The sequence below is a fragment of the Cyrtonyx montezumae genome, unplaced genomic scaffold (assembly GCF_038088225.1).
Source record: "Cyrtonyx montezumae isolate F1298 unplaced genomic scaffold, pur_monq_1.0 scaffold_10, whole genome shotgun sequence".
Taxonomy (NCBI): Eukaryota; Metazoa; Chordata; class Aves; order Galliformes; family Odontophoridae; genus Cyrtonyx; species Cyrtonyx montezumae.
The window spans coordinates 14161915-14181108 of record NW_027071826.1 but is presented as its reverse complement, the minus strand read 5'-3'; the positions used below and the strand labels follow the sequence as shown (position 1 = coordinate 14181108).

General features: G+C 35.8%; 1 protein-coding gene across 3 annotated transcripts in view; it reads left to right on the top strand.

The window, feature by feature from the left end:
- The window catches only part of UNC79 (unc-79 homolog, NALCN channel complex subunit), a 96063-nt gene that overhangs the window by 3126 nt on the left and 73743 nt on the right, over positions 1 to 19194 (top strand). For 2 of the 3 annotated variants that reach the window (XM_065750958.1, XM_065750949.1), the window contains exons 2-10: positions 493 to 613; positions 6414 to 6718; positions 10008 to 10178; positions 12533 to 12625; positions 13809 to 13864; positions 14448 to 14577; positions 15931 to 15995; positions 17851 to 17939; positions 19099 to 19139. In XM_065750958.1, the coding sequence (XP_065607030.1) occupies positions 493 to 613; positions 6414 to 6718; positions 10008 to 10178; positions 12533 to 12625; positions 13809 to 13864; positions 14448 to 14577; positions 15931 to 15995; positions 17851 to 17939; positions 19099 to 19139 (1071 nt within the window). Of the gene's footprint in view, positions 1 to 492; positions 614 to 6413; positions 6719 to 10007; positions 10179 to 12532; positions 12626 to 13808; positions 13865 to 14447; positions 14578 to 15930; positions 15996 to 17850; positions 17940 to 19098; positions 19140 to 19194 lie in introns of those variants that run through there. The other variant, XM_065750965.1, reaches the window with a different exon arrangement.

Genomic DNA, 19194 nt, shown 5'->3' with positions numbered 1-19194 from the left:
GAAGTAACAGCACAGCTCTTTTTGTTTTTGTAGTTCATTGTATAGTGTACATTTCTAGCATTAAGTGAATAACATTAACTTTCTCTATTAGCTTGTGTTTTTCCTTTTGTCTATAGAAATACCACCTCACACGAACCTGCTGTTATCCAGTGACTCATTTATTATAAATAATCCTGAGATTTTTGGAGACACAGATAAGTGCTTTTTTTCCCAACTTTCTTTTTCCTTTCCCATTTGCTAGCACAAAGACAATCTAAAGCAGAAGCAGACATTCATTGCCTTTCCTGTATTTCCCTTAGCACTCAGGCATGGTAATGCTGTATTTGAATAAATAGTTAAAAGAGTGAAAAGACTTCTTTAATTTAAGAGTTAAACCATAAAAAAAAAAAAATCAGTTGTGGTAGGTTCAAATGTGAATCCCTCAACATCTGCAAAAAGCTGAATGAAAGTTTCTGTCTTTGTTTTTTTTTTTTTTTTTTTTTTTTAATGTAGTTGCTTCCAAAATCCGTTACCTTCAAGAATACCACAATCGAGTTCTCCACAATATTTACCCTGTGCCCTCTGGAACTGACATTGCAAATACTCTGAAATACTTTTCTCAGACGTTATTGAGGTAAGTTTTAATAAATGCTCTTGAAGAAATAACCAGAAACTGCTAAAGTATTGTAGGGGATATTCATTGACTTTGAATTGTTTGCAGGATTTAATGGGTCAATGCTCTACCAGAAAGAGTCAGAACGTAATTTAAGAAAAGAATGGTATAAAATAATCTCTTCAGTGGCTGTTGCCCAATTTGCCCAGTTGAGCTGCTTATTGAGTGGCTGATTCTAAAATAAACTTGGTTGTTTACACATTTGCTTTGTCCTTCTAAGTCTTAGATGAATATGCAAACATACTGAACCCATGAAGAAAAGAGCTAGTGACCTGCAGAGCTGTAGAAGTGTACACTCAGGACCTACTCACCAATCCTGGTGCTTTGGGATGGTAGAGCAATGAGCCAGACAAGCAGGACTAGAGTCTGTGCTGTAGTTCAGATTGGGTTCTGGTTCAGTCCCTTATAACAATATGAGTAGTTGTGAAGTTGGTACACAGATTTGGATTTGGATGGCAGCAGCAAGACATCAGGATTGCTGTGACCCAGGACTATGATCTAGTTTGATCCAGCATTTAGTGACAATATATAGTGCAAAATACCATATAAATACAGAATATATTTTGAATAGGAAATTTTACCTCTTGGCTTTCTAAAAAGATGTGAAAAATTTGTGAGGCTTAATTAGGAATGGCATGTGTATTCTGCTTTGCTCCACAGTGCTGCCTAGTGGTTTCATATTTTCAAATCGTTTAAAAATGGCTTTTGACAGTGAAGATTTGATTTTTCTCTGCCGCATTAATTAGCTGGCATTAATTTTCATATACAAAACAAATATTGTTAATGCTGCATTAACCTGTATGGCTTCTGAATACCTGGGATGGTTCTCCTTTCTGTCAGAAGCAAGGAAATACAGCCATTTGTCTTACATCCAGAGGAAATAGTAATTTATTACAGTTAACTATGTATTTGTACACACATCTCTGATACATATAAGTGGAGAAGCATGAATTTAACCAGAAAGAATGACATTAATTCCTTCTAACGCTCGTTCAAAACCCATGGAATATAACAAGATTCATGATCCTGTTTGTAAACCTATGAGAAGGAAAGATACGTAGACAGAAGTACTGATTATCAGTGGAACACCTATTTCACTTGTTAAAAACAAACAAAAAATAAGAGAAAACAAACAAACATACAGAAACAAAGAAACCCAGCCCTTCTGTTAACTGAAAATTTCAAGACTAGAATTATTTAACTGCTGTGAAATGTGTTTCCCTCAGTATTTGAAGTGTTGAATAAAAATAAGGCTATCAGTAGGGCTTTTTTAAAGATTGGTATGTGGAATTTTTCATTATATCACAGCAGCAGTAAAAAAAAAGTATTCAAAGACACATTGAAAATAACTCTGAAATAGGACTTTGTTCCCACACCAGAGTGTTTTGATGGTTTGTTTTACACAACGAATACTTAAATCACTTTGAAGAAGGCTCTTCACTAAAAAGCCTCTATTTAAATGCTCTGAGCCTTCAAGCCTGACTTTCTTGCTTTAACCGATTATTCTTGAATGTTTTATATCTTGTCTCTCAGCTGTAACTAGCAAGTGCTACAATGAGATCCATTTCTTTTTGGGCAGAAGTCCACTGGAACAGGACAAATTTAGAAGCTGTTTCTAAAGAAAATATCTTTGTACCACCCTGCTGACTTAATCTTCCTGAGCAGTACAACTGTATGTCCTGTGTGACAAATTCTTCATAGTCCACGTGCAGGGATGTTTTAAGGCTTACTGAAGGAATTTTATAATTGCCAGCTCTGAGAGCAGTTTAGAGTCAGAATAGCAACTGCACAACTGAGCAACTCCAATTCTTTATTTTGTGCTTGGAATGGGACTGAACCAAAATCCTCTTGTTGATGAAGCTCACTTCATGAGGCAGAAGTGGTATTGATAATGAAACACATAGATCTACATGGTTCACAAATGGCTTTGTCCTTAATGAGCTCAGATATGATCAACCTCAGAGGCAGAGGGGTGCCAGAGATTGCAGTCAGGACCTGGATCTAAATTTATTAAATGGCCTGAGTTCTAATATTCAGCCAGGTCAAATCCTTGTAACTGGGGAATCTGAACTGTGGGTGAGAGCCTGAGTGCTATGGTTGAACCAGTATAAGTTTATACGCTGGCTGATACTAAGACAGAAGCTGGTTAAAGAGGCAAAACAAAACATACCCTGTATTTAGTGTGGCAGATGGAAAGGAGGAAACTCCCACCCACTTTATGCAGATCTCTAAGATTTACCCTGAAACTAAGCAGACTGGTTAAGAACTTGTCTTTCGAACAGTCTGATCAAAAATTTCTTTCCATGCTGAGTCTCCTATCTACCTCCTACACTGATACTGTGTTGTGTAAGGTTTAACATCGATGTTAGAAATATGTGATGGAGAATAACCTTTCTAGCTTGTGGCAGAACATATGTAATTAATTCAGGCTGCAGGAAGAGTACTGATCGAACAGCAGACATGCCCATAGATTTCTGGAGATTCATCTTGTCTGTGGAACAAGTTGGTTGAAATCATCAATTTTAAAATAACTTAAAAAAATACTTTCTACTTAGATGTATATTCTTTTTGCAGATGATTTTTAGGCCAAACTTTTCTTGATGAACATATGTCATCAAAGGAATTGAAAAGGAATAGTGCGCAGTCACAGAAATTCCATATTATTGTGTTTTACAAGTGTAGATTTTATTACTTAGTATACTTTTTACCTTTCCATATAATGGGCACATTGAATGTGCTTTCAGTGGGGTATGCCTACTATTTTGGATCACATTCATATCTGGTGTCATTCTGCTAGTTACTGCACAAGGGATTAGTTTGCTCCTTTGCGCTGTACATGGCTTCAGTATAGTACAAGTTCAGGGGTGGGGGGGAGCAGATGTGGAATGGCTAAAAAAATTAATTCCTTATTTCTATGAACAAACATCACATAAAGTCACCATACGCAATGCATAGCATATTGATTCATTTAGTTCTTCCTTAATTTTCTCTTTGGACAAAAGCATTTCCTTACATTACCGCATGAATTTGTTTCATGCCCTGCTCATTTTCAGTATTTTCTCTCTCATTTGAGGAATGATATTAAGGCTTAAACATCTTGCAGGACAGCTTATTCTTTCACATTTTCTTGGAGAAAAGTCTCCATGCATATTTCTAGGTAAAATATATTACGTAAGGAATAGTTGCATTTCACCCATAGGTGAATCTCTTGTAGATCTCTTGTAGACATTTTAGGAAATGTTTCCTGAAAGACAGTAATTTTGAGATAAATTTGCAACAGAGGCATACAAATCTTGAAGCAGGCCCATACAGTTTTCTTGCCTGTCATGGAGCAAGTTTAGTATGGAATTATGATCTGAAAGCAGTCCCTGTTCTCACTACCTGCTTTGAGCAGAACAGGAACAAACTGCAACCATTGTATCTTAGTCTTAGGGGACTTCCTGGATTTTCATTTTTGACTGTTTAATTTGTTGCCATTGTAACATACTGGTCAGGTACAAATCTGGGTCTGAATGTTTTAGGTATTTTTCCCCACCTAAATTTGACATGATTGGATCTGTTTTCAGCTTTGACCTCATTTCTGTTCCTGGAGTGAACAGAAGGATGACCCAATCATTATGTAAGGCTATGTGCCTTGGTTTCTAATCAGGTAGCCATAGCTCCATGTCAAAAAAGAGAAGTCTGTAGTGCAAACTCTCCATCACTGCCTTACACTTTCCAAAGCAAGGATTGAGTAATATACTAATTTTCTTTTTAGAAACAGGAGTGATTGAAGCGATGTTCTGGCAAGTTCAGGGATGATTAATTGGTTATAATCCATTAGTAGACACAGGTGAAATATAATTTAGTACCTTCGCATCTGTAAACAAGAGCTATAAATTATGGCAAGCAAACATCAAGCAAATTAAAAGTTAAGAGGAAAAAAGGAATCAGCACTCTGATCATTTGTTTTTAAAGTCATACTAGATCCTAGTGATTTTTATGATGCAATTTCATAAACATTGTCATGGCAGTCATTACCTTTCTTGTACTGGACATTGGGTAACAGAAATCAAATTAATCTACTGAATATGTAGGGCATAATAATAAAAATGTAGTTTCTTAAAATAGACAGTATGCCTGTAAACTCTGACTGCAAGTGTGTTGTGAGACTTACCTGGTAGAAGCCACTTGGCATTCAACTGTAACTGTGAAAGTGTTTTACATATTTAGCAAGTGAATGGCATCTCTTCTTATAAGCACCTTTGCACGAGTTCAGCTTACTTCTCTGAGCTGTTGCATTGACACAGATGCATCTGTGTGAAGGTGGTTATCTGGGAGGAATGTCTGTTCTGTTAAAGAAAACTGAGACTTCCAGAAGTCTCCCTCTTGACATAATTCTGCTCTTCATTAGTCAGTGGAAATTTTGATGCTACACTCTTGTCTTGTTTTAAGTTTTGATGCTGGCTTTGGGAGTGGAGTTAGGCCAATAGGAGTTACTTTTGGGAATACTGATTGCTGAGAGGTGCAACATATGCTTAAAAAAAAGTGCAAAATGTCAGAAACATTGTGTGGTTTAATATATTTAAAAGGTGTATTCTGTGTTCTAGGCACATGCAAAGATTGAGATAACCCTATAATCTCCTGATAACTAAAATGCAGCAATGCTTAAGTGACAATTTATATCTAAAGTAGCTTTTTATTATTATTTTTTTTTAGAAAATTAGATTAACATGTTTACATCATTCTTAAAACTCCATAACAAGGTGGTTGACATATAGCTTCTATTTTGATTCCCACTAAATCCTTCTTATTTTTTTTGAAATTATCTCTCCTTTAGTTTATAGTGAGTTTTGTTGAATAAATAACGTAAGTAGCAGCAGGAATGTATGGTAACATACTGTCTGATCTGCAGTTACATTATTGGTCTTGCTTGCTTAGCACTTAGATTTTGAAAGTAGCTATTTACCCAAGGAACATTTGTATTCATAAAGAAAAATGTTTCCTCCTTAAACATGAGCAAACTTAAAAACACATAAACAACCATTATCATTAGCTCACAAACATATGCTAAAGACCATCTACTATATATTATTTTATAACTCTTCCAAATGTAGTTTAGTTAACATTTTAGAAATATTATATTATTTCTAAATCCATGTGCCTGTTTAAACCATTATCTCAAATGATACTGACTGAGTGGTCATGAAACAGTATCATAAAATACATAGACATTATTTTAATGCAATAAACATGTGATTTTTAAGACTATCTTAACAAACACACATGTTTATTCTTTGCTAAAACATGTTTCTGCAAGTGCCACACCTATATTTTACATGTTTTCAGTCAGTTGGTTCAAAAGATTTCATAGAGGGGAAAAAAAATCCAACAACCTCTCAAAATCTCAGAGCAAAATACCAATCTGTTTTGACACAGCTATTTTTACATAGCAGACCTAGAATTTTAATACCTAGAATTTATCTTAACTGTGAAACATGGGTAGGGCACTGAAACATGCATTTTTATATTTTTGCTCCTTATGAACCAGATAACACATGAGATGCAATGAAAATATTCATAGATGTCAATTTTAACTCCTGTATCTTGAAGCATGAAAATGTATGGTTACTAGATTTGTAGATACACTGGTTTTGGGAGCAATTGCATCTTATGTGGGATGTATCTGGTGTTTTATTATTTGTTTTATAGTGTCATTTCAATGTAATGTGCTGTTCTTTGTGTCTTTGTTGTCTCTTTTTTTTCTTTGTCCCCCCAACAGCATTTTGTCCCGCACAGGGAAGAAGGAGAATCAAGATGCCTCCAATTTGACAGTGCCCATGACCATGTGTCTTTTTCCTGTGCCATTCCCACTCACCCCATCTCTAAGACCACAGGTCAGTTCCATCAACCCTACTGTTACTCGCTCCCTCCTTTACAGCGTCCTGCGAGATGCTCCATCAGAACGTGGCCAGCAAAGTCGTGATGCTCAGTTATCAGACTACCCATCTTTGGACTATCAAGGACTTTACGTGACACTGGTGACACTGCTGGATCTAGTTCCATTGCTACAACATGGTCAACATGGTAAGCAGGCCCTTGAACCCTTCCAGTACGCTTAACTTCAGTGCCGTGAATCCATGAATGATGCATAAATACAATAGAAGAGATGGGCCTAAACTGATCTGGATCTGGATGTCAAATCTACTGGGATGTACTTATATCAAAGTGTTTGGTTTCTTTTCTGAAATAAAAGATATTTTGTTTTGTGAACCATGAATTTGGGTTTGAATTCTGAAGTTGTCTGATTTTCTGTGAAATGTTGGTAATATGTAACCAAAATAATACAAATGTGAATCAAAAATATATGGAAGTTGAATATGAACCTGTTGGGATATCTTCAGGCTTGTCTTTTTGATGTGGCTCTCTTAAAGAGGTATTACTTGAATATGTATACCTATCTTGTGAGGAATATGCAGATTTAGTATTTTGGTGAAGGTCCATCTCTGCACAGAACACAGTATATATTTGATTGAAGAAAAACAATGACAATAGAGATGGCTTTAAAACATTCCAGGTTAAAAAGTTGCCATTATCTCTGTATGATGTGCTGAAAAGCAGTGTTTTCTTAGGTTTTGAACTAGCTCATCTCAAGTTCTTTGTGGCTGTGGTGTATTTTTGTTGTTGTTTTTTATCTTCAAGTACTGCATTTATCTCTCTTGTTAATCTGTGGCTTCCCATAATGGGCTTTTGGAGCCCAGTATTTTCCTTATGTTACATAAGCCAGATATTAATTTTCACCATGGTACTGGGGTGTATTATATCAGAATGAGCTTATGCAGTTCAGTACAGGGAGTTCTGTCATCAGTCTGATTCACTGCTAAACTCTTTAGCAGGAAAGCTGCTTCTGTTAAATGCTAAATTACTTTTGAGTTGGCAACAACATGTTTTGATTCAATGATTACTGCACTGGGATCTTAGAAAAGGGGGACTATTAGCGAATTATAGACTTGATGACTTTACCATTTTTCAGAAATCCAAGTCAATTATCAAAACAATATTTTTCTAAGTAGATAACATGGTGATAATTAAAAACCAATGGAGACTTGTCAAGAACAAATAACACCGAACAAACATGATTTTGTTTTATGGTGGTGTGATGGCTCTTCTGCTGGAGCTTAGTCAGACTGTTGCTGTGTTACTTGACATCCATGTGGGCAATCTGGGTCATATAATCCTCACTTGAATGAGGAAAAACACTCCAGAAGCCCGTGTCAATTGGAAGGATGTACCCAAGTGGGAACCTTGCAGGAGCCTGTGCTGCATCTAGTGTTATTAAATATTTTTATTTTTTACTCAGTGACAGCAATGAGACACAGCAATGAGACACAGCACTTTGTTTTACAGGGGGTATCAAGTTAGTGAAGGTAGCATCCCTTATGTGAAAGATTTCTAATTCAAAATCATCTTGGTAAATTGAAGACTATTTTAAAAAGTGATCAAAGAAGAAATGTAAAATACCGCATTTGAACAAGAGAAATATTAGCTTGGAAGTCATACTGCACAAAGATCTGGGTGTTATAGTGTATCAGAGGCTGACCGTGACTCATTAATATACTAATACTAACAATATGTAAACATCTGTTTTATCAGACATCCAAAGCATTTCATTTTATTTTTCATTCAAATACTCCAAACAAGATATCAGCTGGAGTAAAATTTTTGAATTTAATCATCTGGTCTTAAGAAATGCACAAATCATCTGGGAGGAGTCTCCAGGAAAAAGAAACGAGAATGATCTGAAGTCTAGAGAATGTGGACAGAAAGCAAAAGCCATTATGAAATTGGCTTAAAGAAAACTGAATGGAATTATGATTACAAACATGTAAAGATTGTTTAAAGATGGCTGCAAGGAGAAATAAACTGTGTTTACAGTTATGTAGGAGCAGGATTAGAAGTAGTTGGCTGCAGCAGAAGAAATTTCAAAAATAAAACAAATACAAGCATCAAAACAAAAAAATTCAATACATTTTTATTATATGGATGGTTAAAGGCTAAGAACTGACAGATGAGGGAGTGAAACTTTATCTTGCAGATTCCTAAAGCCAAATTTGATAAACTTCTGCCAGAAATAATATGGATGACTCATGTGTGAGGCAAGGGGGCTTCACTTATTACTTCCTGTGCTTCTGTGTATTGAGAACTAAATTTTGTGACAGAACTTATTTATATATTTTTCCCTCAACATAGCATTCGACAAAAATAATTTATTTATTTTTTATCTGAACAATCCATACTGTTTGGGTAAGTACAACAGGTACACTAGATGGTCCTCAGATTGGATCTCTTCAGACTATACCAAATTGTCAAATACTTAGATGGTAAATATGTGTTGGAAGAGGAAAGCATGCTCTAGCATTAAAAGTCTAGTTGTTGCACAGAGGTCTTACTACATACACAAAAAATGAAGTGCAGGCTTTTCTGAGCACTCAAGTAATCCTAGGTGTACAGATAAGTTTGGAGACCTGTGTAATACAATTCAGATTACAGAGGGAGTCAGCGACCAAAAAATTCCCTCTCCTGCAGAGATAATGCCTTATGATATATTGTAGTCACCACACAGGTTCAAACCTGGAGTTCATTGGGTTCCTGGAAGGTTACTGGCCCCAGTTAAGTTCTTCATTTGGAAGACATCACAGTTCCCACGTACACAGTAACATATCTGCTCTATTTAGACCTCAAAATTTCTTAAGTATCCCTTCTAAAGTGTTGTATTGCAATTAATTAGAACTAGTCTGGAAGCTCATATGTTTATAATTATCTTATTCTTTTTAAGCCTTGGGCATTCTTGGTTTCAGTGGCTTCCAATGAAAACAAGATCCTTTCTAATCACATATTGTTTGCAAAATGCAGCAATGCTCACCCTAACCTCTGTGTGGGAGGCAAATTGCAGTTGTCATACGGGTAATTAAGATCAAAATCTGAGTTTTCTTGGCAGATAGTCTGTGATACTTTTTGTGAAAGGGGGCTTTTTCAAACCTAAGTACCTCTCAAACCTGAATTTAATAACACCTCTGCTTAAAAGCAGGCCACTTTATGTAGGCGTGTTCATTTTGCTGTCTGGAGTATTCTTATTCCCTCCAAACTATTCTGGATACTGTCGAACAGTTGTTTCCCTCTACTTTAGGAAGGGCTTCAATGATGAGTGATATCACTTATTTGTGACTGTGGTAATAAAGTAATTAATTATGAAACACTTTGAGGGGAAATCTTGAATTTAAATGCAAACTTTTGATGGATTCATAAATCAAGAAGTACATAGTTGTAATTATTTTCCAATTTAATGATTCTGTATTTATTTCATTTTATTCAACAGATCTTGGGCAATCAATTTTTTACACTACTACATGCTTGCTTCCTTTTCTCAATGATGATATTTTGAGTACTTTACCTTATACAATGATTTCAACATTAGCTACCTTTCCACCATTTCTGCACAAGGATATTATAGAATATCTCAGCACATCTTTTCTGCCTATGGCTATCTGTAAGTAGATTTTATTCTGGTATTGTTATGGCTCAGAAAATAATTCATTGATACAATATCAGTCTGTAAGAGCCAAAGTTATGTCATAGAATTGTTATGCAATGTTGTACTGTATGTATATAAAAAGACTATTTTTAAATGAAAATAATTCTATAATTTTTATTTGATTTTTTTCTTGATTACAGAATTAATGGGCAGAATGCTGCTAAATGATGCATGCAATATCAGTATGCATATGATGTATAATTTTTCTCATCTGTATTGAACTTGGATGTACAATAATGGTTCTTTTCAATGTCATGATTCTATGATGAATTTCCAATTTTCTCCCTCCATCTCTTTCTATTGTTTTAATTTCTGTACTAAATAGCTTCAGTGTCTTCTATCTGTAATTGTTAAGACAGAGTATAACATTGGCTGCCTTTTTTTGGGCATGAGGTGGGAAGGGGAGTATGGAGTTTCATTTTCTCCCCTGAATGTATGATGTGATTACCTAATTCCAGAATTCCTGTAGATTGTGAGTCCTTGAATTCCGAAGTGTGTACTTGTCTTTGTACCTGACTAAAAGCTTGATGAAAGAATGTTAACCATTTTCTGTAGAGAAAGGTATTAATGTTGATATTAAGAATCAGTTTTAACCAGGAGTCCTTTCTCTGTGAAGTTGACCACTGGGGCAGTCTACAAAAAAGTTTACAGATTCTCAAAACACAGGTGGACATCATCCTTAGTTCCTGCTCTAGCTGACCTTTCTTTGAGCAGGAGTTGGACAAGATGAGGTTCTTTCCAACATCAACCATCCTGTGATTCTGAGAATGTCTTCTCCTTATGTGCGTTGCAGGCCTCTATGGAAAAAAAGCACAAAAGTTCTGTGTATAAAGATCTACACTGATGTCAATAAAGACTGCAGAAATTCCTCTTAGGGCAAGGGAAGAAGTATGGTCCAGTGTTACAAGATTAAGATTTTGTGGAAATTTACACCTAAATATTTTCAGTCAGTGATCTTGGAAAAATTTTCTCTTTGGGTTAAGAGCAGAATGTTGTATTAAACTTTTATTTTCTCCACTGATATTATCTGTTAAAGAAAACTGATGTACTTAGGGTCGGATAGGTTACCTGTCTTCAGATCTCTAAAACTGTTCTCCAAAAGAACTGATTGATCCAAATCCCTGGCTCTCATATATATTCGCAACTCCATACTCTGTGTGGATGAAGTTCAAAAAAGAATGCTTTATCTCTCTGTTGAACTTTAATGTTGGGGTGTCTGGGGAGCTACCAGATGATTGTCTATTTTCCCTTCCCTTGTCCTTTACCTTGCCCTTTTTTTTTTTTTTTTTTTTTTTTTGTGCTCTTTAAAATGTGTGTCCTAGGCTTTCTCCACTGGGAGTAATCTGTTCCTTTGCAAGGCAAGCATAGAACCTTTCTTTTTCCTGGTGTTGAGTTCTGAATCAAACTGAAAGGAAGGGTACCAGAGATGTCATAAGCAGCTGAAGAGCCATATGGTAGGGATGAAAATATCTTGCTGAACTGGGAGCTGTTATTATGTTCTGTCCCAAACAGAGGTCCTGACATACAGGTTTGGGAAAGAGCTGTAGAACATGAACAGAGAAGATTCACATCTCCTCCTGAGTAGGTGGCTGCCGATAAAGATACTCTGCCACGATGGAGTTCTGCAAATAAGCACCTACACTCTGCAGTTATTCCAAGTATAGTAAATTATAGTAAATATACAATAGGAGATTAGAAAGAACTCTAGCTACTTCATGTGTGAGGTCAAATTTACAACACCTTGGCTACACTGCATTACTACTGTTCATCCTTATCTTAAATCACACTGTGGTAGATAGTCATAACTTCAATTCATACCAGGTAGTCCCTGAGAAGTAATCTGTGTTGTATGCCACCAGCCACCACTAGTCTCGTGGCTTTGCCAGTACACATCAAAAGTTTTCCATTCTCCTTGTTTTCTTACTTTCTACTTCATCCTTGCCTTACCTACAACCCAAGTCCTAGGTGTGTGTGACTATATGGGTGACCAGACTGTGGATTCTGATGGAGTGTGCCTGAGGAGATCACTATCTTTGGTCAGCGCAGCTCTGAGAAAGAAATCTTACCTATCTAGGAGAAAAAATATGTGCTCTGTGAAATGATATCATATTCTTAGTTGTCTCTTTCTTCCAGGGGATTCATCCCCAACAATACAAAATGGTTCAGAATGGTTCATTTTTTTTTTAAATGATGTGGTACTTCAGGATTATTATTATTTTTTTAATCTGCATTATTTGTTATCAGTTGAAACCAGAGTTATATGCTGCTTTCCTCATTATATGCTGATTTTTTTTATCCTTTCTTTTAAGTGGGCTCCTCGAAAAGGGAAGGTGTTCCTGCTCATGTCAATCTATCTGCATCATCAATGCTAATGATTGCAATGCAATACACGTCAAACCCAGGTATGTGTAAATGTGTAATGTGGTATAATTCTCTGTGAAACTCAGAGTCATGAAATTCTGTGTCAAATATAATGAAATAAGTTCAGATGAGTGAAAAATCTATCTTCCTATCCAATACAGGATGAAAAATTGGTAACTTTAGTCAAAACTGGCATTTCTGAGTGTTGTGCTTGAAGTTATCATTATACGGATAGGAGATCTCACTGTGATGAAGACATAGGATTGGGCCCAGGAGGGAATGTTCTACTTTGCTTGACATTAGGAAACAGTGTTCATTTATAATATTGGATTTTGTAGTAAGAATTAGGTTTATTTTATTATTTATATCCCACTGAGATCACAACTGATACTATTTTTTTTAAAGAAGGCAGATAATGCTGGCTACAGGCTCAGAAAAGAGCTGTTATTTGATTGTAATTGGAAGTACTTGAGCATAAATACCATTCTCTCACATTGTGGTGAATCAGGCAAAATGAATCAAAGTTTTACCTGAGAGAGCTATTGTATTTCATGCTAATAAGCTATTTATCTCCTATTTCATATATATACTTAAATGGTAGGTGGTATCTGTGAGGAGGAACCTCGCACTGTGCATGAGAACTGTCGCATCATGCTAATGCAGTTCAGTGGTAAATAAAAAGAGTACGCTATTTTTAAAAGGTATTTGTTAAACTTTTTTTCATAAAATCTTGCATTTTTGCTTGTGAGTTCATGTTCCATCCATCAGAGGAAAATTTGCCTCTGTTTCTGAGGAAGTCAGATAAATGCTGAGGGCTTCCTTTGGCTCTCGTGTTTAATACAATATGGCTTCTATACTCTTTGGTATATAAAGGAATAATGTTGTGTTGTTTCTGTCTCTGTCTCACCGTAAAATGACAAAATACCCGTTTACAGCTTTATATAGTGCCAGAGAAACAAACTTTAAGTGAATTAGCAGGTATTCTATGAGTACCCTCATAAGGCTCATTTTTGTACTGCATTACTTGACAGAAAAAAAGCTAGCAGTATTTAAAGGCTGTTATTTTATGATAACCCTCAGGACAATGATCCTTCAGCAAACCTTTTAAAATAAAAGGTAATTAAATTAAACGTAGACAAGGCAAAACCAATTGATTAATTATACCACTTCTGTAACTTGAATTTCCATTTTAGTGTTATGCCTATATTGTCTTTTCTCTCTCAGTGTATCACTGCCAGTTACTGGAATGCCTCATGAAATATAAACAAGAAGTATGGAAAGTAAGTTTGTGATCATATGTACTTTGTGGAAGTGACTTGCTGGTAATGAAAACCAGAGGGCTTGAAAATTGAGCTGATTATATCCTCTGAATTATGAAGAGAAAGGTCCTGATTTTTACATTACAGAATCAACTATACTTTTTTATAGAACCGACCTCTCTTGCCTAATTACTAGATAGTTGTGGCTCCAAGTGGCAGAAATTTTAAAAACTACCAATTTTCTCCATTCATATGATATTTAACTTTCCCAAGGACTCTGTGTAAACACTGTCTTAAATCTGATCTGGATCCATTTATTTAGCTATATGACATCTTTTTGCCCCAAGAATACACAAAGGCTTCATGTGATGCGTACTGACATACTGTGTGGGATGGATCAAAGTTGCTGGATATTCTGACAATACACAGAAGCCAGTCATAGACGTATTTTTTTAAGTTTTATATAAAATCTACTTCTAAGAGATTACAAAAGATAATTGGTAGGGCACTAAACATGTATATTTTATGTGTTAAGTGAAAGCAAATAATAAATGTTGAATTGAATTTTTTGCCTTACAAAATAAACTTGTATTTCTTTCCTTAGGATTTGCTGTATGTCATAGCCTATGGACCATCTCAAGTTAAACCCCCAGCAGTACAAATGTTATTTCACTATTGGCCCAATTTAAAACCCCCTGGGGCAATCAGTGAGTACAGAGGACTGCAGTACACAGGTCAGTGCAACTGTTTTTTGTGTAAGCTAAAATAAATACAAAGTAAATTGTCAGCAGTGTGTTAATTGTGTGCTTGCAGTTCTAAGATGTATTTTGAAGACCTTTCATTCTGTGAATTGGTGCTTTCATAAATATATACAATATCACTTTGTCTCTGCAAGAGATCTTATAAAAATAATATATATTAAAAATCATGGCTAATGATTATATTGTATTACTGCAAATATTGTCTAAAGGGATAAGGAGAAATAAGTACAGCATTTCAAACTGCCTGTGAAACTGCTTTCTTAGCTTCACAGTGTTTCTGGCTTATGTTTCTTTCATTTACTACTTTGGTTTGTTTGCTGTGCCAGCTGTTATCACTGCTGCTTTTGCTATGGCTCTTTATCTGACTGTTACTGTCAAAGAAGTCATGTGATGTCAGGTGTTGTCAGTAAAATGGATAAATACTCAAGGTTGACTGCAGAGTGAACATGTCAGCCATGCAGATAGAGCTGAGAAAGCAAATGATGTGCAATCCTCTGTCCACCAAACTACCTAATGGGGGGATTCTGCTTTAATGGTTGTGACTGTCAAGCAGCAATTCATTACTTGCATGCCTGTCTCAATCTGTCTGTTTCAAGTAATCCTTGTCATATAGGTTGTGTTCATGTTTAAAACTTCTGGACCAGAATGCAACAATTTAAATAATAAAAATGAAGGATCGAAGACCCTCTAGACTAACTCAAGTTCATCTTGAAGGTTCCTTATAGCTATTTGTATGATCTCTTTTAAACATGTCTTGACTTTTTTTTTAATAACTATTACTGTACTCCTCTGCATCTCTTCTTCAGATTTATGAACAAAGCATGACATGCAGTCTGACTACTAACATGAGGCAGACTGGAATAGCTTTTCTCTATGTTACTTTTCTACTAATACATCCCACAGTGAGCTGTGTGTTTCTTGGTTGCATGGCACTTTTACTTGAGGGCGTTCCATAAAGCATCCACCTGATATCGCTTGAACCCACCTTCAACAGCTTCTTCTGTGGCTAGAGTGTTTTTTCAGTATTACAGCTGTATTTTCATTTAGCCAATGAATGTTTTTGAATGTACTGAGTTACTTCTACTGTCCTGCTCTGGGGAGGGAAGAATTACAAAGTAATTCAAAACCTAATGAGAACGGGAAGGATCTACAATTGGAATGTCTGTGTCTTATTTTTTCCTTTTGTTCGTTGTAGTAATTAGTCTTCCTGAGGAATTACTTCTTTCATATTTACGTAGTACTTACACAAGAGGATCTTGTTCATTATTGACATCACTATAAATAATTTCTGCCTGTTTATTAATCTCCTGTGCTTTGGTTTTGCAGCCTGGAATCCTATTCATTGCCAGCATATTGAATGCCATAATGCAATTAACAAACCAGCTGTGAAGGTACTGCTATTTTGTCAGAGGTCAAACCTGAGTATCTGGAAGTGGGAGAGGTTGCACTTTGCCCCAGCTATAGGGACTGGTGATGTTTAGGTGACTAAGGGAAGCTGGGTAGCTAAGAGAATAGAAAAACCTTTCAAGAGTAAAGGAGTCAGAGCTTTGTGAATGTTTTCTTTGAATGCCTAAAGCAAGTTGAAGTATTTCCTCCAATAACTGCAAGTCAAGTCTTAACAATGGTCAGAATGGTTACAAAACACTGTGTAGAATTCTATGCTGGCTTATGAATAATTTCCTAAACATGTGTGTTTATGTAAATATTATAGCTGAAAATTTGCTCTATCAAAGAGAGCTGTTGTGTTTTATGTATCTGTTGTAGTTCCCATAAGGAAATAAGTAGGAGACATTACTTTCAGAGGAATCTACACATATACATGAAATATGTCAGTTACATAGGTGCAAGTTGCACTTTGGTATCAGACTGATGTACAGTACTTGTGCTCTCATCCTTTGACTGGGATGTGTTCTGAAGCAATTAGCAACAATGATTTATGTATCACTTTTACAGCCTGCTTCAAGAGGAGGCAAATGACAGCTTTCTTGTTTACAAACAAAAATAACAAGTAAAATGGTTTGCACAGGATCGTAGAGCAATTCAGTGTCAGAGATAAAAATAGCATCCCAAGTTCAGAGCATGACTTGTCATACTAGTTAGTTAAATATGTATTTTCCTGGCATAAGTTCATGCACTTAGACAATTACATGAGTAAAAAATTTCTTCAGCAAACCTTTTCCACAGACTAGATTTGGTGGTGACACTTGCCTCAGTGCCTTCCCTGGCCACTCCAGTCATTCTCAACAATCCCTTCACATAGAACAAAGCTGGGAAATGTTGCTTCAAGTAGTTACAATCACTAGATTCAAACTAATCACTGAGTAGAGCAAAATGTAAATTAAACTTACAGCTCCAAGCTGTGCAGATGTAATGCATGAATGTTTTTGAACAGTGTCTTCAACATTCTATGACAGAAGCTGTGTTAAGCTGCCACCATTCAGAAAGACACACCCTGTTGTCTTTTGGATAGATGAAATGTAAAGGTGATTAACAAAGATGAGAAATGTGCACAGTTTTTGTAAAAAAGATCTTACACTTGGGTAGAATAAGGAACATTTTAAGTGGCTGAGATAGTGCGTATGCAGCTTTTCCTTAAGAAGTAGAAAGTGCATAAACAAATGTGTGTTTTCATATCAATCTGTGATTGCCTGACATGTGGACAGATAAAAGCTAAGGCAAGACGAAGAACATTCTGTTTAAATGAGGCCTTATATTTTCAGTTTGGATATAGCAGCCTATGCTGCCAAAGGAGATACAGATCCACAGCTGTCATTCTATCACTGGAATTGTGCTGGATAGTTAACAGCTATGATGACCAAAAATTAGGTTTTGCCAGAAGGGAAATTACTGTGAGAGGAATATATTTTTACATTACCTTTTCTTAAGCGGTCTTCTCAGTGACTATTCGGAAGAAACAAAAAGTCTGTTGTGGCTATGCAATGTTAATGAATGTGAATGTGTAACACAAAACATACTTGTCTTTCAAAGAATGAAAATGCTTATATTGGAACACAAATTGCTCTTTTCACACAGGTTCTCATTTCCAGACTCATTACCTTCTTTGTTAGAAATACTTTGAGATCGTTGACTGCTAGATCCTGAGTACTATTTTTCAGAATACTTAATGCTCTCAGCAGTTGTCAAAGCCATGTTGTATAGTTTGTCTTTGCATTAATGCACTGAACACATTCTCAGTGAACCTTCATGGACAGACATATTAATTTTATTTTCTTCTCTATGTTTCAGATGTGCATTGATCCATCCTTGTCTGTGGCTTTGGGTGATAAACCACCTCCCCTATATCTTTGTGAAGAATGCAGCCAGAGAATTGCAGGGTAGGTATACTAAGGAGGAGAATGAGGAAATACAGTCAGTTAAACTCCACAGTTCAGAACAGTCTGTTACAGAAGATTCTTAAGCTTTTTTTACTGTGTGATTAGCACATAATTTGTATAGTTAACTCTCTTGAAGTGTATGGAGCACAGTGCAATGCAGTGAACAAGGATTACAGAAACTTACCCAAATGACTAGCACTTTTAAATGGGTCAGTAGTGAGTGTTGAAGTTAAGATCTTTGAATGACTAGAGTATGGGATGTATTGACTATGGTAGGGGAACCTTACTATAGTACAAGCTTTTGCTTGTGTTAACTTTTTTTTCTCCTCATCCTCTGAATGTCAGTAAAGCAGGATATTACAATGAAAGATCTTTTGCAGAGACTTGGTTACTTTTCTGTAGCATACATTTCAGATTGTTCTCTAATACATACCATGAATAAGCAGAGTAAAGAATTAAAACTGGTCCAGGATTGTCCAGTGCATTAAAGGAATATATCCTGAGATGAATGAATCTGATTAACCTCAGTTTTTTAAATTGATTTTTTTGTGCTTTATGAGATCTAACAGTTAAGGGGACTTTCAATCAGTAGTTCAAATAGACAAAAATACATTTAGTTCAGAAGCTATGTGTTTTTGTTTTGGTTTCATCCTCAATTTGACAGCCATCTTAATATCACACCAGCTGCCAGAAAAGCAATTACATGTTGTAGAAGTCATCTTAGTGTTTAAATCACTGATTTAAAGCTTCGGGACAAAGTAATTTAATTTGTTAGACCCAGAGCTTCAAAGGAAGCTCACAGTAAGTGGTACTAGTACAATTTTTTTTTCCATATTTATCTGTCACTCTTCACTATTACTTCTTACCCATCAGACTTCCAGAGCACACAGTTTTCATTTGATAAATTAGTGACTTAAAAGTAGTTTTTGAAAGCTTTAAACATGATGTACCCATGTGAGAGTGGTAATTTGGAGTAAGTCAGGGACAACAAAGAAGTAAAATCAAGCAGCCTGCCATTTAAGAAACTATATTTGTAAAAACACTGCTTCAGAGTAATGTCAGTGCTACCACATTAACTTAGATGACTTTCCTCAGTGCAAAAATAAATGCATACATAAATAAAGAAATGGAAAGCTAATTAGATGTACAATTTTTATAGGGATCACAGTGAATGGTTGATTGATGTTCTTCTACCACAAGGTAAGTGGCATTGTAAGGGTAGGTACAAACCAATCATAATTGTACAGCCCTATGT